The sequence below is a fragment of the Penicillium paradoxum genome, assembly GCF_028828445.1.
Source record: "Penicillium paradoxum strain IBT 22861 chromosome Unknown utg000004l_segment0_segment0, whole genome shotgun sequence".
Taxonomy (NCBI): Eukaryota; Fungi; Ascomycota; class Eurotiomycetes; order Eurotiales; family Aspergillaceae; genus Penicillium; species Penicillium paradoxum.
The window spans coordinates 432,399-457,031 of NW_026643182.1; the positions used below are offsets into that span (position 1 = coordinate 432,399).

General features: G+C 50.7%; 8 protein-coding genes across 8 annotated transcripts; 4 read left to right on the top strand and 4 right to left on the bottom strand.

Moving 5' to 3' along the window:
* Window positions 1-733: 733 nt before the first annotated feature.
* Window positions 734-4,961, bottom strand: N7457_003939 (C2 domain protein; the record flags this gene model as incomplete). The annotated part of the gene is made up of 4 exons (XM_057174984.1): window positions 734-2,218; window positions 2,276-2,744; window positions 2,801-2,986; window positions 3,040-4,961. The coding sequence occupies 4 exons, from the start codon at window positions 4,959-4,961 to the stop codon at window positions 734-736; spliced, it is 4,062 nt and encodes a 1,353-aa protein (XP_057032031.1).
* An 804-nt stretch (window positions 4,962-5,765) lies between these two features.
* N7457_003940 (uncharacterized protein) lies at window positions 5,766-6,362 on the bottom strand (the record flags this gene model as incomplete). The annotated part of the gene is made up of 3 exons (XM_057174985.1): window positions 5,766-5,795; window positions 5,861-6,172; window positions 6,240-6,362. 3 exons carry the CDS (start codon window positions 6,360-6,362, stop codon window positions 5,766-5,768), a joined length of 465 nt encoding a protein of 154 aa, XP_057032032.1.
* Window positions 6,363-6,831: 469 nt separating this feature from the next.
* Window positions 6,832-11,832, top strand: swr1 (putative SNF2 family helicase/ATPase (Swr1); the record flags this gene model as incomplete). Its single annotated transcript, XM_057174986.1, has 1 exon — window positions 6,832-11,832. One exon carries the CDS (start codon window positions 6,832-6,834, stop codon window positions 11,830-11,832), a length of 5,001 nt encoding a protein of 1,666 aa, XP_057032033.1.
* Window positions 11,833-12,681: 849 nt separating this feature from the next.
* Window positions 12,682-13,231, top strand: N7457_003942 (uncharacterized protein; the record flags this gene model as incomplete). Its single annotated transcript, XM_057174987.1, has 2 exons — window positions 12,682-12,837; window positions 12,968-13,231. The coding sequence occupies 2 exons, from the start codon at window positions 12,682-12,684 to the stop codon at window positions 13,229-13,231; spliced, it is 420 nt and encodes a 139-aa protein (XP_057032034.1).
* Window positions 13,232-15,198: 1,967 nt separating this feature from the next.
* Window positions 15,199-16,374, top strand: N7457_003943 (Clr5 domain-containing protein; the record flags this gene model as incomplete). Its single annotated transcript, XM_057174988.1, has 2 exons — window positions 15,199-15,326; window positions 15,393-16,374. 2 exons carry the CDS (start codon window positions 15,199-15,201, stop codon window positions 16,372-16,374), a joined length of 1,110 nt encoding a protein of 369 aa, XP_057032035.1.
* Window positions 16,375-16,801: 427 nt separating this feature from the next.
* Window positions 16,802-17,880, top strand: N7457_003944 (NADPH:quinone oxidoreductase family protein; the record flags this gene model as incomplete). Its single annotated transcript, XM_057174989.1, has 2 exons — window positions 16,802-16,834; window positions 16,888-17,880. The coding sequence occupies 2 exons, from the start codon at window positions 16,802-16,804 to the stop codon at window positions 17,878-17,880; spliced, it is 1,026 nt and encodes a 341-aa protein (XP_057032036.1).
* A 1,270-nt stretch (window positions 17,881-19,150) lies between these two features.
* N7457_003945 (uncharacterized protein) lies at window positions 19,151-21,880 on the bottom strand (the record flags this gene model as incomplete). Its single annotated transcript, XM_057174990.1, has 3 exons — window positions 19,151-20,451; window positions 20,607-21,741; window positions 21,791-21,880. 3 exons carry the CDS (start codon window positions 21,878-21,880, stop codon window positions 19,151-19,153), a joined length of 2,526 nt encoding a protein of 841 aa, XP_057032037.1.
* A 1,965-nt stretch (window positions 21,881-23,845) lies between these two features.
* On the bottom strand, window positions 23,846-24,538 carry N7457_003946 (uncharacterized protein; the record flags this gene model as incomplete). Its single annotated transcript, XM_057174991.1, has 1 exon — window positions 23,846-24,538. The coding sequence occupies one exon, from the start codon at window positions 24,536-24,538 to the stop codon at window positions 23,846-23,848; it is 693 nt and encodes a 230-aa protein (XP_057032038.1).
* Window positions 24,539-24,633: the final 95 nt, after the last annotated feature.

Genomic DNA, 24,633 nt, shown 5'->3' on the forward strand with positions numbered 1-24,633 from the left:
AACCAGCGCGTGAAAAACCCGAGAAGTGCCTCATCATTGTTAGTATCTATTAAAGGTTCGTTACTGGATAACAGATTGAGCGTCCCTATCCCCTCGAGCAGTTTGGCGGCGATGAGATAGTATTGACGAAGACGATTTTAGTAAAGCTAGCGCTTGGATGGGAGCGAAGAAGGCAAGACTGGGAAAAAGCGATGACAGAACGAAAAGAGGAAGAATCAAACCAGACAGAAGATTGACGACGCAGAGATACTATGTTAGAGGGGAGCATGGGCCCCTGTACACCGTCATTGTGAGGGGTTTCAATTGTCTAGAGACGTTGACATTGCACATAATCAAGAGATGATTAAATTCGGTTAAATCTGAGAAGATTGCTGTACATATCCCACATATTAGAGAGCTACTGGGGCATTTCAGCGTTCAAAGCTCGAGGGGTTGAGTTTCCTCTTTCCCACTACATACATCTAGGAGAAAGGTCTTCACAACCTTTGACTCCTAGGTTTCAGTAAACCAGATGTGAAAACACCGATCCAACGCTATAGACAACCCTGGAAGTCAATGTCGAGATAGTAGACCCAGCACTCCACGTAAAGAACTAGATCCTGTCCGGGAACCCCCTCTTTGGCCGTTCAAAGACGAGAATGCAGAAAACAAATTCCTAGCTTGGATATATAGGGGAAATAAAAGGCAAAACATATAGAAAAGCGGAGATAGATGCATATGGATCCCCTAGATCTTACCGGGCGCGGGGGATGATACCGCTCATGCGGCTTCCAGCCCCGGCCATCAGACTCTGCTTCACGATAGCATCGGCAGCTGCAGCCGCAGCAAGCCTTTCCTTCTGACGGCTTCGGTCACGCAGATAGCCGGCAGCTTCGGGGCGCATGCGGAGAATGCGTAGAATCATATCGTCGTTAGGATCAGCCTGCGCCTCTCGTCGCTTCTCCTCCTTGGCCTTCCTCATAGTGCCCAAGTTTCGGGAGAGCATGATGCTCTTCGCACGACGGGCAGCAGGGAGACCCAAGCCACCGTGACCGGGGCCCGTCGCGCCGAGGTGGGCAGGCGCAGAAGTGCGATTGCGGCTCGCCTGCTGGCGATTCACAGTCGCCGAGGCCATGCGCTCAGAGGTGCGGATGAGATTTTCCGTCGGTTCGAAGTAGAAGAAATTCAGGGACTGGATCTCATGGTATTTGGGCGATTTCAGGATATCGATTGGGACGCCGTTGGCTTCCCCGGTTTCTTCGTCAACCGCATGGAAGAAGTTCAATAGTAACACGAGCCAGCGTGATACGATGTCAACTTCCTGGATGGTCAAGGGCTTCTGGTGGGATGGCTTGTCCGATAGAGGGGGTACGAGAAGACTCTCGATGGTGGCAAGCACTTCTTTCCATAGGCGAGCCATCACCATCTTCATGGCTTCAGGTGTAAGGGTTTTGTTCATGATGGCGAAGTTGTCATTGAAGTAGTTGAACAGCGGAGTCAATGCGTTTTCAACGTCCGCTGGAGTAGGACCGGAAGGAGTTGGCTGCGCCCGGTTACGGTTCAAGAAGCTCGAGACGCTAGATATACTCAGTCCACGAGAAAGAAGAGACTTCAGCGTTCGACGGGAGAGACAGTGGCTAATGTATGCCGAAAGCTTCTCTGTAATCTTACGAGTCATGTCCCTTTCGGTTCGTTTGAGTGTACGGAAAGCCTTGCCAAAGTAGAACTGAATATCATCTCGCTCGCCTTCCATGCTGACTCGGAGTAAAAGCCGACCCTGAGTATCTAGGTCGAGCCAATACTCCCTTGGCAAGAAGTCGCTGAAGTGCACTGGATCCAGCTTGATCGATGTGCGACCGACATAGTCGTGATCGCCCACTGCATCCCAGTCCCAGATGGTGGCGATGATGTTTAAAGGGCCTTGCGTGGTGAGATCCACTGCATCCTCCCATCGGGGATTGAGATTATTGTAGATTGTGCGGGTTTTCGCAATCCGTTTCTGATACTCGTCTGTCAAGACGACATATGGATCACTGCCACCGCCGATGTCACAGGCTTTCAAGTCTTCTGCCTCCACTACCTTGATCGTAAAGACATAAGTCGTGGACTTGCGGACCTTTTTGAGCTGTGGTGGTGTATTTCGTGCAATGACCTCGGCGCAGCCGTCCACATTAATATCGTTTTCGAGTTTGTCAAGCTGGGCAAGTGCATACTCGATGTTGTTCAGTTTCACCAGAGACTATGCAAAATGTTAGCCCCCCAATACTCATCAACCTCACAAGGGATCACAACACACCTCTGACGAGAACTGGAAGGGTTCAATTTTATCTTTGTTCGTCCAGGTGTCTTTGGCAAACTGCATCCATTTCTCCTGGGTGGTTTGGTTCAATGCCGCCTCCTGTTCGGGAGTAAGACGATCCATCTCTCGCGCAAACATCTTCTCTAGGGAGTCACAGTAAGTTGCAACACCTTTTCCAATTGAGTTTGAAAGATGCGTCATGAACTTCGCATATTGAAGATCGTCGTCCCACTCCAGATTGACCATGTTTTCAACGACTTGATTGAAAGATCGGAAAATGTCAATCACTGACACACTGTGGCGGTCATCTTCAGACGCAAGATCTGTAGCCCCATCGACCCGAACAGCGAATACATCTTGTTTGGTAGCTTGGTTGACCCAATCCATGATCTTTTGGTCAGTGAGACGAAGCCATCGCCAGACAAAGTCCTGAAGCAGACTTTCCACATGGAATGGGAATGGAGCACTATGACAGGTTAGTTAACCCAGAAAGACCAGCGGGATAGTACAAGGAGGTCTTACTCCTCATGGGTATTATGGAATAACCGTCTGACAGTAGCAAGTTTCTTATACAGGTCAAACCCATCTTCAATGGAAATATCCTCACCCCTTGCTTTCGCTTGCTCAATAATCCTCATGACCATTTCATGTGCATCTTCAGCAAACATGGGTAGTACGTTGTGGCACAGCGTGGTGAATGGGTTCACACTGTTTCCAGGTTAGAAAATCATCAAATAGACAGAAGGAAAGCAACAACATACCCCATGATCTCCGGATTATTACGGTACCGTTTCTGGATCTTTAACGCCAGCTTTGAGATTGCATCTACAAGCTGAATGACATGATCCGGATCCCAAGCTTCCTGTTCCATTGGGATCAACTGACTGAGGAGGCTTTGATACTTCATCGTTGCTTTTTGGGCAAGGCCTTCTTGCACATACGTGGAGAACCGATTGATGTCCTCTGGATCCTCGATATAATTGGGATCCATCTGGATGTGAGTTTCAAGAATGTACATCACTGGACCCAGTGGGCGTGGCTTTGCCTCGAAACAATCCATCATCGCCTCATAGAGCTCCCGGAGCAACGCCTCATGAAGCTTGGATAGTAGCGATTGCATCGTTTGAAGATCATGTACGGTCCATCGTCGCCGATCAAAGATTGCAGACGCCACAAAGCTACTGCGTTTGCGCAGCTCACCCGAAGGAATTTCTTTCGCATAGGTGAATGCCGAGTCAAGGGTATCGATATCGAGTTCATTGTCAACAAATTTATCCTGAGCGACCTCAAGGAACATCACGACCCGGGAAAAGGTCGGAATTCGCCAACGGAGACATATCTCATTGAGCAATTCTGTAGATTGCTTTGAAAGCAGTTTGACGGAAGGCACGTCGGATGTAGCCTGTGTAGCTTCGAGCTCGCGATCTCGTAGATCATAGCTCAAGGCCTGAGACAAAATGAACTTGTAGAAAGCCCTAGGATCCGACGGTATGAAGGTGTAAGTGTCAGATTCGTCAGAGTCTTCTAGAGAAAGCCCACTCAAATCAACCGGCTGATCAATGACATAAGATGTTCTGTCAGTCCGACCAGATGATGTCCTTGCCAATTCAGGATTCTCATGGGGACTCGAATTGAACTGGGGAAGAGCCCCAAGGCTGCTTTTGGCCAGCTCGGGGTTGCATTGTACAATTGCGAGCATCATCTGTGAGAGATCAGGGCCTTCGCTCTTTTTCCAGGCGTCATAACCCTCGTCAGAGTCGAAATCATCCCTTGACAAAGTCTTGTGTGTCTGCAGGTTCAGGTGGGCTTGATATGTCTTCAAGTCCTGCAGAGCAGCCTTTTCGGTCCATTTGGACTTGTGTTTATCAATCTCGGATTGCGCTTGGGATGTAGTAATCCCGAAGATTTTGGCCACATGCTGCACGAGAGGCATGTCATTCACATTATAACTCAATGTGCCAACGCTCTCGGTCGAAGATGCAGGGCCATTAGTTTGCATAAGATCCTGATCTTGCAGGAGTAGCTTGTTTTCCAGCACGGACAATCGATTGGCCAACTCGGGGCGATCCTTGGACCACTCGTGATCTTTCAATGTAAGTGCAAGGAGTCGGACAAAAAGCGCAACATGCCGGTCTACCATAAACTTCCAGCTGTCGTCGTCAAGCTCCTTGCCCTTGCTAAGCTCTTTGACAGCATTCGAGTAGAAGATAAGGAGGAGATCTTCAGCTCGTCGGTCTTTCTCCATGCGTTTCCGAAACGAGTCTTCCTTCAAAACGTTCAAAAACACAGCAAATGACCGCACCACTAGGTGATCTTGGTATTCTTTCCTCTTCTCCTTTCCCATTAACACACCGGTCAGCCGCCTTTCCAGCTCAGAAACAAATCCATGGGGGATCCTCGTGCTTTTGGAGTCCCTGACCAGGGAGAAATCGCTCATCAAATCATGGATTGAGGTAGAAGATCGCTTCGGCCGCGCCGGCGCGACGGGGGCATTTTGGATGCGACGAGAGCGAGGGTGAAGGAGGTAGGCGAGGTAGGCGATCCGAAGGGCCTGGCTGTATGCCACGTTGGCGTTCAGGGGCCGTCGCCGCGATGCGGAGGAGTTGCGCGTGTGTTTATTATCATTCTGGAGGCTGTTAATCCGTCGGTTGACTCCTCGGGATCGGCTAGATGCTGTCGACATGGGGTGATTCAATTAAATTCGTGCAACGTTAGGAGATAAGAAACAACGGAATGCGGGACCATGGAGGAAGTTGAAAGGCGAAGCACCCAGCACCTGGACGAAAGGAGCTTTCTCAGGAAACTCGTCTTCTTTCAACCTGGAGTGGAAAGCCGTGGCAGGGCTGGAGGGGTGGATTGTTTATTGAAGGGGATGGAGAGGGGGAAGAGTGAAACAAAAGCTGCCGAACCAACTGACGTAGGCGCCCCCGTCTTAAACAATTCTATTTACCGCCTGACAGCGTCACTGATGACTCTAGTTTATTTTGTTTGTTGTCTTCTACAAGTGTCTAATGCCTAAGTAGATATTGTTGGCCCAAGGAGATCTGATCCTTGTTCTCCCTGGATGGGGCCAAATACCCAATGGCGCTACCGAGGGATCGTCACAGCTGCAGAGCTGCAAAGCTGCAAGGATTTTATGGTTATTTGGCGATTCCCAGCGAGCACCTGGATATGTAGGGACCATATGTACCCTGACCTTGCGAGTACCAAGTGGATGGGAGCTTAGGCATGGTCTGCCCTTCCAAGGTTCTGTTCCTTTACTGGTGGTATCAACGAAGCCAAACGTCAATACCAGGTATCATGAATCACACGGCACATACGACAAAGACATAAGTGATTTTGATCCAAATTCATTCCGAGCATGCGATCGGGGGGTTTCGGGTTTTGATGAAACATAGGACCGGTGGAAGGATCACCAGTCCCAAAAGACGCCGAATATAGAAAATCGTACTGGTATTTACACAAACAAAAAGAAACCAGATTTCAATCACCACTTGTCCTCACCGGACTTGCGAGCCTAAAGCAGATGGTCAGCTCATTGTCTTCGCGAGGGTGACTTTGGTGATCATGTCCTATACATACCGGCAAAGCATTGGGACCTCCCAACTCCTTCTCCAGGCCATCGACGTAAGTCTTAGGAGCACTGGGCTTGTCAGGGTAGTTCAGACTGACAACGCCGACCAGGCCCAGGAAAGCAGCAACGAAGCATCCCAGGTGGAAGAAACCCTTGCTGGGCGAGACGTGGGTATATTGCTCGGGACTGAACACACCGAGGATTTCGTTATCCTCGTGCACAGGCTCGCCGAAGTTGCGCTTCTCTTGCGCATCCCACCAGCCGCCGTGAGGGTCTCTGAATGCTCGCTTGACTCGGGGAGGGTTGGGGTAGTTGTTGTTCTGTCTCGGGGTTAGGTCCGGGATTGCTAGATAGAGACATGGGATGGATGCAATTCGGATGTTATACCTGCAGAGGATCCTCAACCGAGGCAGCACGGAGGGCTGGCATTTGGGAGAAGGATGCACGGGGAGCAATTGCTCGGGCGGCAACCTGGGGCAGGCGCCGGGCCAAGATCCGTTGAGACAGCATCTGGAAGGAATTGAAGGTCAGAAATGCTTCCGGAGAGGGTTGAACATAAGGCGGAGCCAAAGAAACTACTCACTGTTATGCTGGAAGACAAGCAGCAAAAGAGTGTCAAAGGTAGGCAAGAGAGCCAATTGGGTAGAGGGGGTTGAATATCGATGATGAACGGATGGAGGTTTGCGGAATGTAGTTGGCCTGAGGCAGCCAGTCACAAGACTCAGGCATCCACGCGCGGCGCGACCATGTAATCGCTCGCCCGAACGAAAAAACCACTCTCCACGTATTCTCATCATCCCCGTTGTTTTTCCGTCCCCATCCACCCCACAGTGCCGATAAGCATGCCAAACTTTGTGTAGTATCTCTACTCGATATTCCCTATTTGCTGATGCCAAAATATCTTGCTCCGACTGCGTCATTGTTGGGATAACTGGGGTCACTTGCCAGCAACGGCCCCTGTCGTCTGCAGCTACAAGTCATGCAAGACGGCAGCCCCAACGGCCCATCACCCCAAGATGAAATTGTAACGCCTGTGTCAGATTCTACGCATTTGAACGGTTCCGTGTTCGAAAAAACGTCGGATTCTATGCCCTACGAATCAATTCCTTCCGAGCCGAAAGATATCGAAGCTATTCACCAACCCGAAGAACCCCCATCAAAGAAAAGGAGACTCACAGACTCCTCCTCGTCACAACGCTCCACTCCCCGCCCACCATCGCCTCCTTGGAAAAAGGCTGGCTTTGATGGGCCAACATCTTTTCTCTCTGAGGGCAAGCGCAGATCGTCGCGGACAAACGTGGTCCCAATCGAGTTCCAATCTCCCTCGGATAAGAGACACACGCGTGGGGCTCAAAATAAGAATCTTGGCAAGTCTGCTCGTGATGGAACCAAACCAGCCACATCCTCGCCGCTGTCAGTGACCCAGTCCCGCGCCGATGCCAACGGGAAGCTGGGTGGGAAATCGACTGCCAATGGATCGCCCAGAGCGCCAGCTTCGCGCGCTGTGGCCAACAAATCGCAGCGTATCTCCCAGATCTCAGCACCAAAGCCGAGTCATTCGCGCGCGAGATCTCGCAGCTCCGCTACCCTACCTCGTCCGTCCGGTGCCAACGCGAACGGTACAAGTTCGCGCTCACTTCGCGATCGACAATCCCTTTCAAATCTCTCACATGAAGTTGATGGAGCTTTAGATGCCAGAGATACCGACGACGAGGAATTTGAACAAGGGTCGTTGAGAGGTCCACGATTGCGCCTCAACTTGAAAAAGCCCGTCCTTCCCATCCGACACCCCGGCCACATACCGCAGAAGAAATATGCGTCGTTCAGGGAATGGGTGGAACAAGAGGATCGCTCAACCATACTATCAGAGGAGGAGGCTGTGGTAGAAGCGCGCAGACGGCATGAAGTCATATCAGCCGCTGAGCCTGGTGGACCGCTGAGCTCGCAAGTTTGCTCGGCATTTATCACAGAACAGCAAGAGGAGCCACCCCCACAGTATTCGCATCAAGATCATTTGGTCTCCCACGCTCTCTATTTTCAAAAACTCCTCGAAAAGGAACACAAACGTCATCAACACACAGCCAAGCTGTTCGCGCAATGGTGTGCGGATGCGTACCGAAAACGCCATAAGAATCCCGAAGATATCTTGCGTGAGCAGCAGGAGGAAATGCGCGGCAAACGCAAGCAGCTATCAAAGGATCTTCAGAAGATGTTCGACCTGACCCGTGCTGATATTGACCGAGTCCGTCTAGCACGCTGGGAAGAAGAGCGTAAAATGGAAGACCAGCAGGCCCTTGATCGCGCTATCAAAAAATCCACAATGCTTTTTGAAAAACGTCGATCGGAGATTTTAGGCGAACTGCCTAGCGATGCTCCTGTGACGACGGATGATGAGGACGCTGTATCAGGGGTCTCGTCTGACTCAGATGATGAAGACGAGAGTAATATGTCAGATTCCGAATCCGCAACCGACGACGAGGGCAATGTGGACGACGATGCCAAATTGACGGCGGAGGAGCTCCGATTGAAGTACGCCAACCTATCCACTGAAGCTTATTTCGACCGAATGTCCGTAGTCTCAGACAGCACGGCAATGACAAACCCCAACGAATCTCTGGACCCCGAGCTTGCTTTAGATGGCCCCGATCCGCACGGAACTCCTGGACATGCCCAACTAGACGATGTTGACTCAGTATTGATGGATGATAGCGATGCCTCCACAGACATGGATGATGACATGGGTGATAGTGACGAAGATGAAGAAGGCTCAAGTGAGGAAGAGTCGGATGAGGACGACGAGGATGACGACAGACCTGGCTTGCTGGGCTTCTTCTCCAAGAATGAAACACCTGTGCCAAAAGATGGCGAAGAAATACCAGCTGTGGACCACGACGATGATATCGATTTGAAATCGGCATCGGCATCCGAGGCTGAGGATGACTTCGAGTTTGACGACCCAGATGAAGTTTCACTTGTTCCAATTGGACCAACAACTAGCGAGGGCACTTCAACAGAAGGCACGCCCTTACATATGGCCAATATTTCTGAAGCCTCTCCTGCCACCGGGGGAGAAACACCTGCCAATCTAGAAATTGACGATGCGGTTTCTATTGTCGATACACCAATGCAAGAGGAACTCGCTGGACCGGAAACTAAGGAAGTTACCCCTGCTGGAGTTGCAGATGACAGCGATGAACTTAAATCTATGGAAATAGATCAGATCAATGACAATCAACCAAGCGGGGAAATTTCGAGTGAACCCTCACCTGGAACTCTCGCAACCAAGCCATCCGAGCCCGAGTCGGTCTCGTCATTGGAGCCTGGAATCGAAAAGGCTTTGCAAACAAGTCACTCGCCTGCCCCGGGCCTCAAGACACCCATTCCGCACCTCTTGCGTGGTACACTGCGTGAATATCAACACTATGGGTTGGATTGGCTTGCGGGTCTCTACAACAACCACATCAACGGTATCCTGGCAGATGAGATGGGTTTAGGTAAGACAATCCAAACAATTGCCCTCCTCGCCCATCTTGCTGTGGACCATGGCATCTGGGGTCCACATCTGGTAGTCGTCCCCACTAGTGTCATGCTCAATTGGGAAATGGAGTTCAAGAAATGGTGCCCAGGTTTCAAGATCATGACCTACTACGGCAATCAAGAAGAACGCAAGCAAAAACGACGAGGCTGGACAGATGACAACGCGTGGAATGTATTGATCACATCGTATCAACTCGTCCTGCAGGATCAAATGTCTCTCAAGCGAAAAGACTGGCATTACATGATCCTTGACGAGGCGCACAACATCAAAAACTTCCGCTCGCAGAGGTGGCAAGCTCTGCTTACGTTCAAGACCCGTGCCAGGCTTCTTTTGACTGGTACGCCACTCCAGAACAATCTTACGGAACTGTGGTCTCTTTTATTCTTCTTGATGCCATCGGATGGTCACAATGGTGGCGTCGAAGGATTCGCTGATCTGAAAGATTTCTCTGAATGGTTCCGGCGCCCCGTGGAACAAATTTTAGAGCATGGCAGGGATACTATGGATGAGGAGGCTAAAGGTGTGATTACGAAACTTCACACCGTTCTCCGTCCATACCTCCTTCGTCGATTGAAGGCTGATGTTGAGAAGCAAATGCCTGGAAAATACGAACATGTTGTCTACTGCAGGCTATCAAAGCGTCAACGATACCTTTACGACGGCTTTATGTCGATGGCCCAGACCAAGGAGACCCTGGCGTCCGGAAACTTCCTCTCCATCATTCACTGTCTCATGCAACTTCGTAAAGTGTGCAACCATCCCGATCTTTTTGAAACTCGACCCATCTCCACCTCCTTTGCAATGCCGCGATCTGTAGCTATGGACTTCAATGTTAAGGAATCCCTTGTTCGACGGAGACTACTTTTTGAGCATCCACTCACTAAAATCGACCTGGATTTCCTCAACCTCGCACCCGTATCACGGGAAGATATCTCACGACGGCTGGCCGACGATAGTATCAGGCTCATGGCTATTGGTCCGTTCAAGGCTCTCCGAGAACGCCAGTACAACCGAACCAACTGGGAGATGGACTTTGACGGGTCAAACATGCAGACTATTTTGGAATCTTTGGAGAATGCCTGCCGGAAGAGACGGATGGCGGAGCTAGAGCGATGTCTCTACTTCGAATCTAAACGCCACGGCCGTCGGCCCATCTACGGGAGTAGCCTAATCGAGTTTCTCAGGGCTGGGACCAAGGAACACGCGCTATCCAATGCACCGCTACGGAAGCGCTCAATGGCCGATTGGTTGTCGAGTCGATCCTCTGTCCTCGCGTCGATGATCCTGACCGTCGAGGAGCGGGCTCTTGAGATGCACGGTTATGTCCAGAGATTCGCCTGCGTCACCCCTGCTGCCGTCGCCGCGGGTATGAACGAAGCTGCCTTGACTCCAGTCGAGACCCGGCTTTTGACCAATAACCGTCCAAACCCGCCTTACGATCCTTTCCACGAAGCACGGATGCGTCTCTCCATCGCATTCCCAGATAAGAGACTGCTACAATACGACTGCGGCAAATTGCAGCGCCTCGATAAACTTTTGCGTGACCTCAAAGCCGGCGGACACCGAGCCTTGATCTTCACTCAGATGACCAAGATGCTTGATATTCTTGAACAGTTCCTGAACATCCACGGCCATCGTTATCTCCGACTTGACGGAACCACGAAAGTCGAGTCACGGCAGATGCTCACGGAACGGTTCAATAGCGACCCTCGGATTCTCGCTTTCATCCTATCGAGTCGATCCGGTGGTCTCGGTATTAATCTTACGGGCGCCGACACTGTCATTTTCTACGACCTGGACTGGAATCCGGCCATGGACAAGCAATGTCAAGATCGCTGTCACCGTATCGGTCAAACGCGCGATGTCCACATTTACCGCTTTGTCTCGGAATACACCATTGAATCCAACATCCTTCGCAAAGCCAATCAGAAGCGCATGCTCGACGACGTGATCATCCAAGAAGGTGAATTCACCACCGATTACTTCACCAAGCTAGACGTGCAAGGGATGGCCGAAAGCGACGAGCGCGACGGCCACGACGAGGCAAGCGCAGCCATGGACCGAGTCCTTGGCAATCGCGTTGGAGGCGGCACCCGTGTCTTTGAAGCAGCGGAAGACAAGGAGGACTTGGACGCGGCGAAAAATGCGCAGAAAGAACAGGAGCACGCCGATGATGGCGATTTCGAGGAGCACAGTGCTTCGCATGGCACACCGGCGCAGGCTGGAACGCCGTTGGCCGTGGAGGACGTAACTGCCGCGCCGACCCCTGTGCACGTGTCCGGCGAGCTCCCCGATGGAGAGCCACAACCTGGCCACGTCGATGATTATCTCCTGCGCTTTATGGAATGGAACATGAAAGACGAACCCTTGGTTCTGCCACCGGATAAGAGCAAGAAGAAGTCCAAGAAGGGCAAGGAGCATCATCTCAAGCGACGCCGTTGAAGATTCATTTGCCCTTTATTTGCCCCGTTGACTCCACCCCGACCGTTTCATAATTCTCTTCCTTCATGGAATTGTCTACTTGTTTGGTTTAGCTGTGTCTTCTCCTCGGGGCTTCTCCCCGGTTGGGCATCGAGTGTTGTAATAGTCTCTATGGAGTGTGTATAATCCAGGTGTTGATGTTCTCGATTCCATTATTCCATTATTTCTCTTTCAGCTGTCTATGATTACTTTACCCTCTTAACTCTTTTTATTTTATTTTTTTTGGCTCTGTTCCTTTCTCCTTTTCTTCTACGGAGTACTCGCCTCCCGTGTTAATCTATTACATCAACCAAAGAATCAGGATCGCAATAGAATCAAGAACCCGTCTTTAGACTTCATCAATGCACATCGGAAGTATCGGAAGCGACTAGCGATTTCAGGCAATCTTGTTAAATCAATAGTGTACTGGCCGGAGATTATCCCCAAGCCGAGTGGATATCTGCCCAATCCGTCGTGGGTCTGCATGGAAGATCAATTTCAACAGTAACCGTCGGGAGACCCTGCTTTGGCCACTAGTCCTGGAGGCTATTGGCATTTAGCAGTGTCTGGATATTAATATCAATAGTCATAGCGGGATGGGAAATTGCCTGTCATTGCGGCTGAGTAAATCGGGGAAGATAGCGTGGACATATGCCGGAGATCGTGGGATATTGCGACACCACACGTATTCCGGTTGGAGAGCATGGGCCTTTTCTCCGAGTCCCCGAGTCCCCGAGTCGCAGGATGTGGGTAGATCGATGTACTCCGTACGGAGTACGGAGTATGAGTAGTCAAGATAGGCAAAGAAGAGGGGCTATTCCCAAACCATAAATGGAATACCAAAACAGTAACATCCAGCGAGTTCCAATCAAGATTCAAAGCGAAGAGAGACGATCTCCTCGGGAGGCTTTCCCCTATTCTCCCGTCTTCTCCAATGAGGGACCCGGGGTCCGGTCGATCCCCCCAAAGCCAAATCTCACTACCTCGGTAAGTTGTCTCCGAGCAGCCATTGAGCGCGCCCGTCGAGGGGATGCTGCTATGAGGCAGTGGAGTTGGCGACTTCGGATACGATTCGGATATGCCTTCGCAGATGATTTCACCCATGAGTTCATGATAGCACCGCACCGTTGCCGAGTATTCCCCGACATGGAAAGGGGCCCACCGATCCAGTGTCTCCGAGCTGTGGAAGAAGAAGTGTACGACGGAAGAAGCCTCTTGCAGAGATGCTCGATCCGGTCATGGGCCCCGGCTCTTAAGCTTTGGACGCTCTCACCATGAGATGCAGGAGATCCATGATGATCCGGAGATCAAACTCTACGATGTACTCCGAACGATGCGCGATGTGCTCCGTGGACCGTTGGGCTCTGTCCTGGCAGATTAGCGCGGATCGAGTTTCTTTTTCTCGAAATATCGTAAACAAAAAAAAACAGAACCCAAATCACAAATAACATAACATTCCCCCCGTCATGGAAATAGGGGGAATGGTGCGAACAGGAAAAATGAAAGAAAACGGGAAAAGCTAATAATATGGATAATAGGATCCATGACCATGACAGCTTGCTTTTGTGGACCAGAACCTCCAACGGTGTATGTTGTACGCCGGCATACAAAGTATAGGAGAGTATTCCAAATCACAGCTGGAGTTGTAATTGGTGTAGACGGAGTAAGGAGTCGCGGAGGATTCCGTACTCCGTATACAAAGTACATGTCAAAGAAAGAAGCCTTGACATCGTACATTTGGAGGCGCGCGGGAGTGAAAGCCGAAGGAGGATCCCTGTAGGATCTGGGCTCCCGTAAAATCAAAATAGATTAGCTGAAGGTCAACAAAGAGGTTAGGTTTCCAGTCTCCACCGGGGAGAAAATCCAATAGACCAGGGCAATAGACCAGGGCAATAGGCCGGCATTTCTCCAGATTCTCATTCCCGAGATCTGTTTCTGACCATGGGTCAGTGGGTCGGCTACAATATGAAGAGCCGAAGCCGGACGTCGAGATGTGACATATGCAGGCCGAAGAACGCAGTGATTGCCACTCTGGAGTCACTCTGGAGCATGGGACACTTCATGCAGCGTGCAGTTTCGGGCCCGTGCAGGTCGATTCACGTCAGGTCATACCCATGTCTTGACATTCCCAACTCGAGGCAATGGTGTGCTCTGGGAATCCCTGTGAGGGGACCGGTCTCCAGGTTCAAACGTGGAGCCCGATAATATCCACTATTGAGGACCCGGGCAGATCGTTGGCGATCAACTTGCCAGATCGATTGGCGCTCGCACGAACTGGTACGCCAGGGCGCCATACCATTGGCTTAAGGCGTGAGGGGGCGCGGCTTGACACTAGTTCTGACACCATGTGCTTTAGCGGGTTCACCTCCAGCCGTCACAGTATTGGTCCTTATGGTCTGGGGGAACCGCTATTCCCAGCAACTCGGGCGCTATTCGTACGATAGCGCTGATGGATTTGGGCACATGATGCGATGATTCTGTTCTCGCCCTTTCGGACATGCCCCCCATATGGGGGAGGTTTCCAACTCCGTGCTTTTCAATCTTGTATGTACTCTAGCAAAGTTTGGTCCTCTCAACGGTCTGCGAAGACTGAAGAATCGTCTCCCCTGAAGATCCCGAGGTAGCGATGATCGGACCCCAATGCCTCCCGCGGCCGAAAGGAGAGAGGGGGCTTATCTTTGGAGACCGTAAGAAGGCAAGACCCTAGTTCCAAATGCACAGTAAATCACTCCTGGGGAACTCTAGGCCGTGTGTCTCCGTATAACCGTTGTGTTGGGATCGCTCTTCTCAGGGTCCGTTGCCCTGAATGACAAATTCCAAATCTCTCTGGACAGGTCGAATGCGAGAAAGAAAGAACAGCACCACAAGTATCTGTCAAATCCTGATGATCCATCCAATTCCAATGCTTTGTTCAGATGCGCCAAGCACTGGACTGGGGATAGTGAGACCAGGCAGATGAGCTGTTCCGTCGTGATCCACTTGGAGTAATGACATCGCTCAGGTCGAAAAAGGCTTGATGATCGTCGAGCCCCGATCCACTTGGGCCAATGACTTCGCTCTGCAAATCTCGTTCATGATCGACGCCGCGTGCTGGACCGACGCCACGGGGTGACGCTAATGGGTCCGGATTTCCTGTCGATGAGACAATGGGATGTCTGCCTCGGAAAGACCCTCTTCTTTCCCCCCCAGGGCGCAGTATATTCCCTACATATAGTCGTTGGCTCGCCCGTTTCCTGTCTTTTTCTTGTTGATCATTTGGATCTTCAGTGACTATCTTCAGTGACTATCTCCAATTACCTATTTTCTCGCCCCTTTTCTGGTCAATTGGACTGTGCATTCCCGGTCATGATGAAGACTTCCATCTCCTCCGATGTATGGGAGAAGAAGAAGGCATTGATTGCCAAGTTGTATATGGAAGAGGAATGGCCCTTGAAGCAGGTCATTAAGCAGATCCGCACCGATGACTTCAATCCTAGGTGAGTGTGGTCTTAATGTCGATACCCGATACCGGATCATGAATGATCGATTGACATCCGTGCCAGTGAAACCCAACTACGAAGCAGACTGAAGAAGTGGCGGGTGACCAAACCATCTCGCCAGACTCGAAAGAAGAGTTTGGCGTCGGCCCAGGGGGAAGACCCAAAATCAGACAAGGATGCGAAGCAGAAACCATCCACTGTTCAACGCCCATTGCCATCACTACCAACAAGTGCGGCCCCAACACATGAATGGTCCATGACGCGTCCTATGTATGGACAACCCTCCACACTCCAACATCCCATCCCAGATCACGACCAGGACCGTAAATGGGGCTCTCCCATGATTCAGCAGCTCACTCCAAGCCCATCGGGGGAGCACGTCCTCACCGTGGACCGCACAACTGCCGTCTCCTACCCAGACCCCAGCCCAACGGCAACATCCTTCGATCATGGACACACATCCCCTGTCGTCGAGGGTCTTCTGCTGAACACTACCTCCACCGTGGCTCCATCTTACCAAACCTACCCGCTCTCTCCCGAATCATGCATCCCCAGCCCGGGTGCGCCAGCCACTACAACCCCCAACAGCATTGGCTGGCCGACCCGCGCCGTCTCAGCAGACTACGGTCTCACCCCTAACCAGTGGTACTCGCTGCCCTTCGAAGCCATCACACCCCCAGCGGTCGTCCCTCAGTCTACAGCTGCTCCCATGGCGTCTTCAATCAACGGTTACCTCCCCGGTCAAGGCCAGCTCTACCACCCTCAGTACAACCACTACCATGCCGAGACACACGAGTACCCACATGGTTACAACGACGCTAAGAACTGGAGGCGTGCCATGTCGTTGCAGTATGATATGGCCGGCCACCTTTCTGGGCGTCTAGGGCACGGGGATGGGAAGCAGATGCCGCCTCACAGCCAGTCACATCCTATAATATCACCGTCGCATACTCAGTCTGGGCCTCAGCCGGTGATGTGTGCCCCGATCATGCCTTACATGAGCCATGATCAATATGCGCCGAAGCCTCCGAACATTGGATATTAAGCGGGAATTGCTTCTATGACTTGCGTCTTGTCTTTACTTGTGTTAACTAGCTGTGATACCTTGATACCTTTTTGGATTGTGTTGAAATATGGGTGGTCTGTCTGTCTTGTCATACCCGGTGTTATGTGGTTTTATGATGGTTATTGTTTTATTGAAGGGAGTTTGGATGAAAATGCTGTATACTGATACCTACCAATTGATTAATCTTGACTCGACCAAATGATTGTACGGAGTATATGGAAGTAATTGAACCCAACCCTATGCCAAGACCAGATCGGTAATTCAAAAAGGGGACCTCGGCATCTTGCGGGGAAGTTGGTGTAGCTCCAGTTCCTTTTATATATATGCCTCTCCCCGGTTTATGCTCTCGAGTCAGACTGTCAGACTGAAAATTCCCCCGTTGCTCAACCCCAATCTACATCCCAAAATGCGTGCCGTCCAAGTCAGCGAATATGTCAAGGTATCTACTTCGACTCAACTCCAACTCATCCTCCAAGCTAACCTACGTATTAGGGACCCCTGGACCTAAAAGTAACAACAGTCCCAACTCCAGCCCCCTCACCAGACAAATACCTCATCGAAATCCACTCTGCGGGGACAAACTTCTTCGACATCCTCCAAATCCAAGGCAAATACCAACACCAACCGCCCCTACCATGGATCGGCGGCGCCGAATTCGCCGGTACAATCATCGCAGTCCCAACCTCCCCAGCCAACCGCTTTAAAGTCGGCGACCGCGTCTTCGGCGCCACACAGGGCGCCTACGCAACTCACGTCCTGGCCGCAGAGCAGACCCTCCTCCCCGTGCCGGAGGGGTGGAGTTTCGAAGACGCGGCCGGATTGTTCGTCACGGCGCCGACGTCGTACGGGGGTCTGGTGCAGCGCGCTGGCGTCAAGGCCGGTGACTGGGTGCTTGTTCATGCGGCTGCGGGTGGGGTTGGGCTTGCTGCTGTGCAGATTGCGAAGGCGATGGGTGCGACGGTGATTGCGACTGCGGGGACTGAGCGGAAGAGGGAGATTGCGAAGGTGTTTGGGGCGGATTATGTGGTTGATTATGGGGATAAGGCGTGGCCGGAGACTGTGAAGAAGATTTGTAAGGAGAAGAGATCTGGGAATGGGGCTGCCGGGGTGGATATCGTTTATGACCCAGTGGGCATGATCGATGCGAGTTTGAAGTGTGTGGCGTGGAATGCGCGCTTGCTGGTTATTGGGTTTGCGGCCGGGAAGATTGAAAAGGTTGCGCTGAACCGGGTGCTGCTGAAGAATGTGAGCATTGTTGGTTTGCATTGGGGTCAGTATGCCAAGTTCGAGACGGAGACTGTGGGTGAGGTTTGGCGGGGGATCTTTGACCTTGTGAAGCAGGGAAAGTTCAAGGGGACATCATTCAAGGATGAGAGCTTTGTTGGATTGGAGAGTGTGCCTCGGGCACTGCAGGCACTGGGTGGTCGGGAGACCTGGGGCAAGGTTGTGGTGAACGTTGTGGGTGAGGCGAAGAGCAAGCTGTAGTTTGTTTCGGAGCTGAGACTACATTCGGAAAGATAGATACGTGTGAGAAAGCAATAGATTCCATTATATGAAGTGATAGATGTAGTGCGCAAGGAGTCATGCTCTCGTAGACAAAGTGAAATCCCCGAAGGGAAGACTCGAGCAAGTATAACATGAACTATGAAGGCCCTTTGCTTGCTCTGGCAACTTTTGATTTTCAAATGAGCACGAGTCCCCGAAGGAATCCGGCTCGCAATCCAGCTCCAGTCGGTCACGGCCACAAGACGCGGCGCTGTGGTGACTGTTCTCCAAAGGAGAGCCCTTGAAAATATCCGTATGGACTGGGACAGCTGGATTGAGAAGTTGCGGGTGGCAGACCTTGTCTGGGATTTGAGATGAAGCTGCAGTTAGTGTGGAGAAGACTTTGTTGTTTTGGCAAGACCCCATCAATCAGAATGCAGCATTATATTCTGAGCGATGGTGCCCAACGTAGGTATCTCAGCGAAGTTGGTATGAAAAATTGGCGAAGAAAAGAAGAGAAGAAAAAAAAAAACGAAGCGGGAAAATAGAGGCTGGGGACTGACCGCCAAGTTTCTGCCCGAATTGACTCCAAGGTATCCCTCCAGGCCTGTAACTAGGAGTTTTTGTATAAAGCAAAATATACGAGCTGAGATACCTAGACATAATAACAGGCTAAATGTCGGTATTTAGGCGCATACTGTGAAAATAAGAGCAATCAGCGGACTGTACACGGTGTAGCAACAACTGACACCTGAGAATCCATGCATATATCAACCTTCCGTTTTGGGAAGCATATCCGACTGAGCACTCTCTTTTCTTTGACTTTTTCTTCTTATTGGAAATACCTTTTTTATGGGTATGTAGCCCCTGGTATGGGCTTTGTGTCATAATGGATGCAACACACAATTTCAGAGACACAGGGCGAGAGAAGTCGACTGGGTTGAACATCTGGATAAACTCAATGCATAAAAAGATACAGGTATCTAGGTTCACAGTGAACAACTCCACATTCAAACCAGTTCAGTCATATTTCCATGATATTCATTACATCGACTTGGTTGATCGACGTGAAACGATCTGTTGGTTAGCCCCAAAGCCACAGCTATTGGATATGCAATTGCAAATGCAGATGCAGATTTCCCAAACACAATCGATGTGAAAATGAGCAAGAATAAGAAAAGAAAAACTAATCATAACATCATGGTAATCGTTCATCTCATAGGTAGGGTTTTCATTTAGATATCATGCATCACACCCAACGCATCAAAGCTCAATGATGACGCTCGCGCATTTCAACAACAGTAGTCCAACCCTCACAACAAGACCGGCTCATGTTATGTCCACACCAGCAGCAGGTCACCTTACGAGGCAAAAGAGGTGCAGGCCGCAGATCAGGCATGTTCTGGGCAGCATGAGCAGCTGGGAATTGTCCAAATGGCAGTGAGCGAGAACCTGTCAGCTTGCGAGGCCCCGTATCGTTTTGCTTTTTGGATCGGGACCTGCTCGTCTTGAGGTCGGTTCCAAGACGCTCTGGGCAGGCGAGACGTGCGTATACCTCAGAGGGTAGATCGTGCCAGTACTTGCAGCGGCAGCAGATGACGAATATCTTGGCGATGGTTACCGGAATGCGGGCTGCTTTCGCTTTCTGGGACCTTCGCTTTAAGATGCTCATAGGACCTGGTCGGATTTGAGGGCTGTCGGGGTGGATATCGGATTGCATACCAGAATAAATGTCAGGATGAATGCTAGGCTGCAAGCCAGATTGGATGCCGGGTTGGATGACAGGCTGGGTGCCAGGCTGGGTGCCAGGCTGGGTGATAGGATGTGTGCCAGACGGGATGTTGGGCTGGGCGGGTCGACTGGCAGGAGGCTCCTGTGTCACAGGCACCTCAATGGCCGAGGGTGTTGGGGGATTGAGGTCTGCCTGGGCCAGGGAGTTACGTTTGAATCCAGGAGACTCCGGTGTGTCTTCGTCAGCGGTGTCGTAATTTGAGTTTCCATCGTGGGAGGAAGCGTATGAAGGTGTGCGGCTATGCCCTGGTATGAACCCTCCAGGCCCTCCGATTGAAAGGATATTCCCTGGGAGTTCGGTGGAGTTACGGGAGGTTCGTCGGGGAGACCTCGCAGGAATGGTATACGTCTCATCTGACAGGTCTCTGGATCTCCGGTTGCTTCTCTCGCCAGGTGAAACACTCCCAGTATGAAAAGGAGATCTGACAGATACCTGGAAAGGAGACGCCGGAATGTCTCTAAGTGTGTCAGTCGACGTGGACGATACTCTCCGATTCTCTTGACTTCGCCTGTCACTCTTGACAGGAATCTCGGGCGGCTTGATCGCCTGCGGAGCATCTTGGAAGTTTTCCTTGAACCGACTTGACGTCCGCTGGGGGCCATTTGAGGAGGCGATGGGCAATCGGCTTCTTCCTCGATCCTCGGGATAGGGCTGGATGGGCAGCTGTGGCTCCAACGGGCTTGAATGGTTAAGGTTTTGCGCAGGCGGAGCTCTTGGAAGTATGGAATCTTTCTTGGACGGTTCGTCCGTATTTGCAGGATTGAGCGCAAGGGGGAGGACTTGTATGCTCGCGGGAAAGGGTCCACACGATTTTTTCTAGCAAGGTTCCCCGTGGCACTTGTTTGTGTCAGATTAAGTGGTTGATAGGATCTGGTGCTGGATGGGCTCGAGGGATTGTCTGGAGTCTCTGGGGGTGTTATCTCCTGTAACTGACGAGCTGTGATAACTTGCGTAGGCGACTCCGGATAGGGCTGACAGAGATCAGGCTGGGTCAGGTTTTGTGACATTGGCATGCTGGTAGTCCTAGCAGAACGGTCATGCCGATTTACACGATCAGGGGGATGTTCTATCGCAGGGAGGTGCTTTCTATCATGCCTCAAAGCTGCCGAAAACAGCTCACGATCTAGATCATCCGAGGAGGGTAGGTTGGTTGCTAGTGTCTCGCGATTTCGAGCATCGTTCCCAACTATAGACCGACTGCCATTGGGAATCTGCTCCGAAACCGACCGATTTGACAGATATCCGTCATTCTTCGTCTTCCAGGCTTCGGCCATCTTCCAGTTCTCGCGAAGGCTATCGGATTTTGCCGTAACGTGGAGCGAACGGTTGTACGTTGGGCTTGACATTTTCGACGCGGACAGGTTCAGCGCGGTGCCATGTTTGGACTGTAGCTCTCGGGTGATAGCTGTTCCAAACCTTTCCGGTAGAGTCAAGGGCAGAGAGGGTGGGTTCGTATCGGTCCTAAGCTGGCTAAACTCGGGAGACGGGAAGTCTAGATCACTCGAGTTGGAATTCCGGCGTGATCGCCGAAATAGCGAGGACAGCCCACTTGACGATCTCGGACGTTCTGAATTGACACTGGAATCTCTGCTGGAGCTGTTCACTGGTTGTTTCTTGGTCAGCCGGCGCGAGGATCTTTCGTAGATTCCGAGGTCGGCCTTGGACTGGGCATCCTCAAGTGCAAGCAAACGCTTCTCAAGTTCCTTTCGCTCCGCTTCCAGACGCTTTGTAACCCGCTTTTCTTTCTTTTTAGGTTTGTCCCAGGTCGGCGACTTGCATATGTTGTCTGCATTTCCATGGGGACGGCTGGTTGCCAAGGGTGTCATTTGTTGGGTTGGAGTGTCATCCTCCACGCGACCCCCAGGTGCAACTGAAAGACTAGATCCCGGTGTGCCGGCGGATGGAAGACGAGAGTTCATTGAGGAGTGAGAAATTGAGCTCGGTCCAGTCTCGTCATACAAGGAATGCCTCGCATAGGAATTCTTGTCGCTAGTTGCCTCTTGGGCGAGAGCTTCCCGGGCCAAAAAAGGAACTGGGGGGACAAACCCGGCATTTTGGCTGCGTCGTTTCTTCAAGAGGTCAAATAAAGCTCTTCAAGGTTTGCAGTGGCTCACTTACATCCGAAGATTTATTGAACACGCGATGGATATGCTCCGAGATGGATGATCGACGGGCCCGGCGGGGCTGGTCGGGCGAAAATACTTCCATGGGAGATTGAGTCTGGATAGGACTGGTTTAGCGACTGATCTGAACGGAAGCGACTGACATTGAACTGCGAAGCAGCCCGAGGGTTCGAAGAATCGTGAATCGTTAGTCGTAAGATGCAGGTTCGTCAAACAAAACAAAAACGAGGGAATAAGGCCAGAAGGCCGGAAGGAAATAAGGGAAAAAAAGCAAAAGCAAAAGCGAGAGTAAAACACCAAGAAAAAAAAAAGAGAGAGACGGTGTCCAACAGTCAAGAAGCGAAGAAATTCAAAATCCGCCACTTGAGAATGCATCGGCTGCATCTGAAACCTGCTATTCTTAGTGCGCCGTGGCTGAGAACATGTTTGTGTCTAGTACGGAGCACCCTAGTATCACATCCTCGGAATACTATCCCTCTCACTCCCAAACAAGTAAAACCAGACCTCCGTTCGGTTGCAAACTCGACTCTCGTGAGACTGGGAAGCGGAGCTCATTCGGCACCGCTTTGGCTCTTTGTGTCGATTTGAATCTCATCGTACGGAGTATCGTCCTTTCAATTTCATATTCTCTCTACATCAGATTTAGGTACCTAGGTACTCAGGAGACTATATATGTATCCATTACCATATTTCCTTGGATCAATGAAACGCCCACATAGGCTCAGCGATGCAGTCTACAATAGGGGCCACATTCGATCTATCTACTGCCTAGGTGTCATATTGATGCTACCTTTGTCAGGCTAGCCATCTTAGCCATGAGTCGCGATGAGGCATCTGAATCCTCCGGCTTTAGCCTCCCACAATATAACGGCAAAGGAGAGAGATGGACAACGATATGCCTAGATAGCTAGGTAGGAGCAGGACGCAGTCGAGACGAATAGCTTAAGATGAAGAGGGATAAGACATGACCTACATGTCGATCATGTCTATATGTATCCATATAGAGTATATAGTATATATATAAGTTATGTATATAAGCGCATATCAATCCGAACCATGGAACCATAGCGGGAAGAACCTCGGATCAATGCAAAGAAACCAGATCAATCGCCCTCTAGACTTCAACCTCCCTGCTCTTCTGCTCTCCATAACACTTCTACCGTCTTCGATCATCTCTACTCACATAAGGTTAGCCTTGATCACCTCCATTGTCTATCCTCATCCTTTCTCACCCACTAATCACTCACCTCTTTCTACCAGTATTGCACCAATGCTTATCAGTGATGGCTAATCCAGCTCCTGATCTCTGCCCAGGTGGCCTTCGAACTATCACACACCCCCTTTATGCCATGCAGAAGGCGTCGTTATCGTCGTGAATCCAATGAGTTGGAAGGCGGGATGAATCTGGAGCAATACATGGAATCCTCGGAGATTTATCCATCGGTCAGCCTCACCAGTCCACTGCCTCTACCGGTAAAAATGAAGACTGTGCCGAGATCCAAGCCATTACATATATGCCGTCACAATCTGGTTGTTACCACAATCTTCTAATGTGGGAAAATGAGCAAATCAAAATGTCCTTTGAACTTCTTCTCTATCTATCTTGGCCACTCCGACCCCAACATTCCTCCTCTTGGTCCCATCAAAGACGACAACATGGGACTCTTCTACCAGCACAAGATCAACGCACATATTCAGGTCATAAGCAGCAAGCACTGTCATCTCCTCTCTATGTTCTTCATCGCCTCAAGCCATCCACAACGCCATGCGGGCTGAGAACTTCGCCGACATTATCGCCGCGGCTCGTGTGTCTATCCCGACTACCACAGGGAGCTGTTTAATCGTATCCTTGAAATGGTCCAGATCATTAAGGATCACTTTATGAACATTCAACGTACCTAGATGACTATAAAGGGGTTGTTCTTCTTGTTTACTTTTTTTTCACTTAATGTAGCTTATTCTGTATCTTTCTTCTAATTCACCTTGATTTGGTTTTCCATTCTATAGAGTGGTTATCCACTTAGAGCTTAACTATGTCTTTTCTAGGATTTTACTGTTTGCTTTGTATCTCCTGTCCTACTAGTCTTTTGGGTAGTCTAGAATCTGCCATGCACCTTGCCACTCCGTAATCTTCCAACTCGAAAAGATCCAGTCCCTCAAGCCATCTTTCCTTACCTCCCTGCTCTCCAACCGGCCCCTCGCACCCTCTTACAAAGGCATAATTATCCCCCGCAATACGCTCATCTCCTACAAGAACAGCTGAGTCCTCAGCGCGCCGGTAGGAGTAGAATACCTTAAAAATAGGTGGGTATTGGGTAAATCCAATATCCACGTAGAATGACTGGATAGCCGTCTCTGAAATCTCAATCGGCCAAGCGTACTGATTTATAGCGTCCCTGATCTGCACAAGACCCCGTTCACTAGCTAGTTCTTCCGGCGTGTCCGGTATTGCGTACTTGATCTCATCGAAGCCCATCGCAGGGCCAATGGATAGAAAGCGGAGATTTGATATACCGGCGACGTATGATACAATCTGACACCAGTCCTCCCTAGCCGTTGTCTTGACACAGTGCCAGAGTGAGATGGTGAGTTTACTGAGGTGTGGTATCATATCTGCAGGGACGACCTCTGCCAGGAATACTGCCGCTGCGCATCTTTCTGGTGCGGCTTTGGCTTCGGCTGTGTATGAGTATGGCTTGTGGTGAGGGATCTCGAATGCATTTCGAGAGAAGAAAACCCGCATTGTTTCTTCTCGGTTGGTTCGAGATGTGTGGAATAGTACAACAGAGGGTTTCCAGCAATAGCAAGCCGGAGAATATGCCGATGCTTTTGCACCGC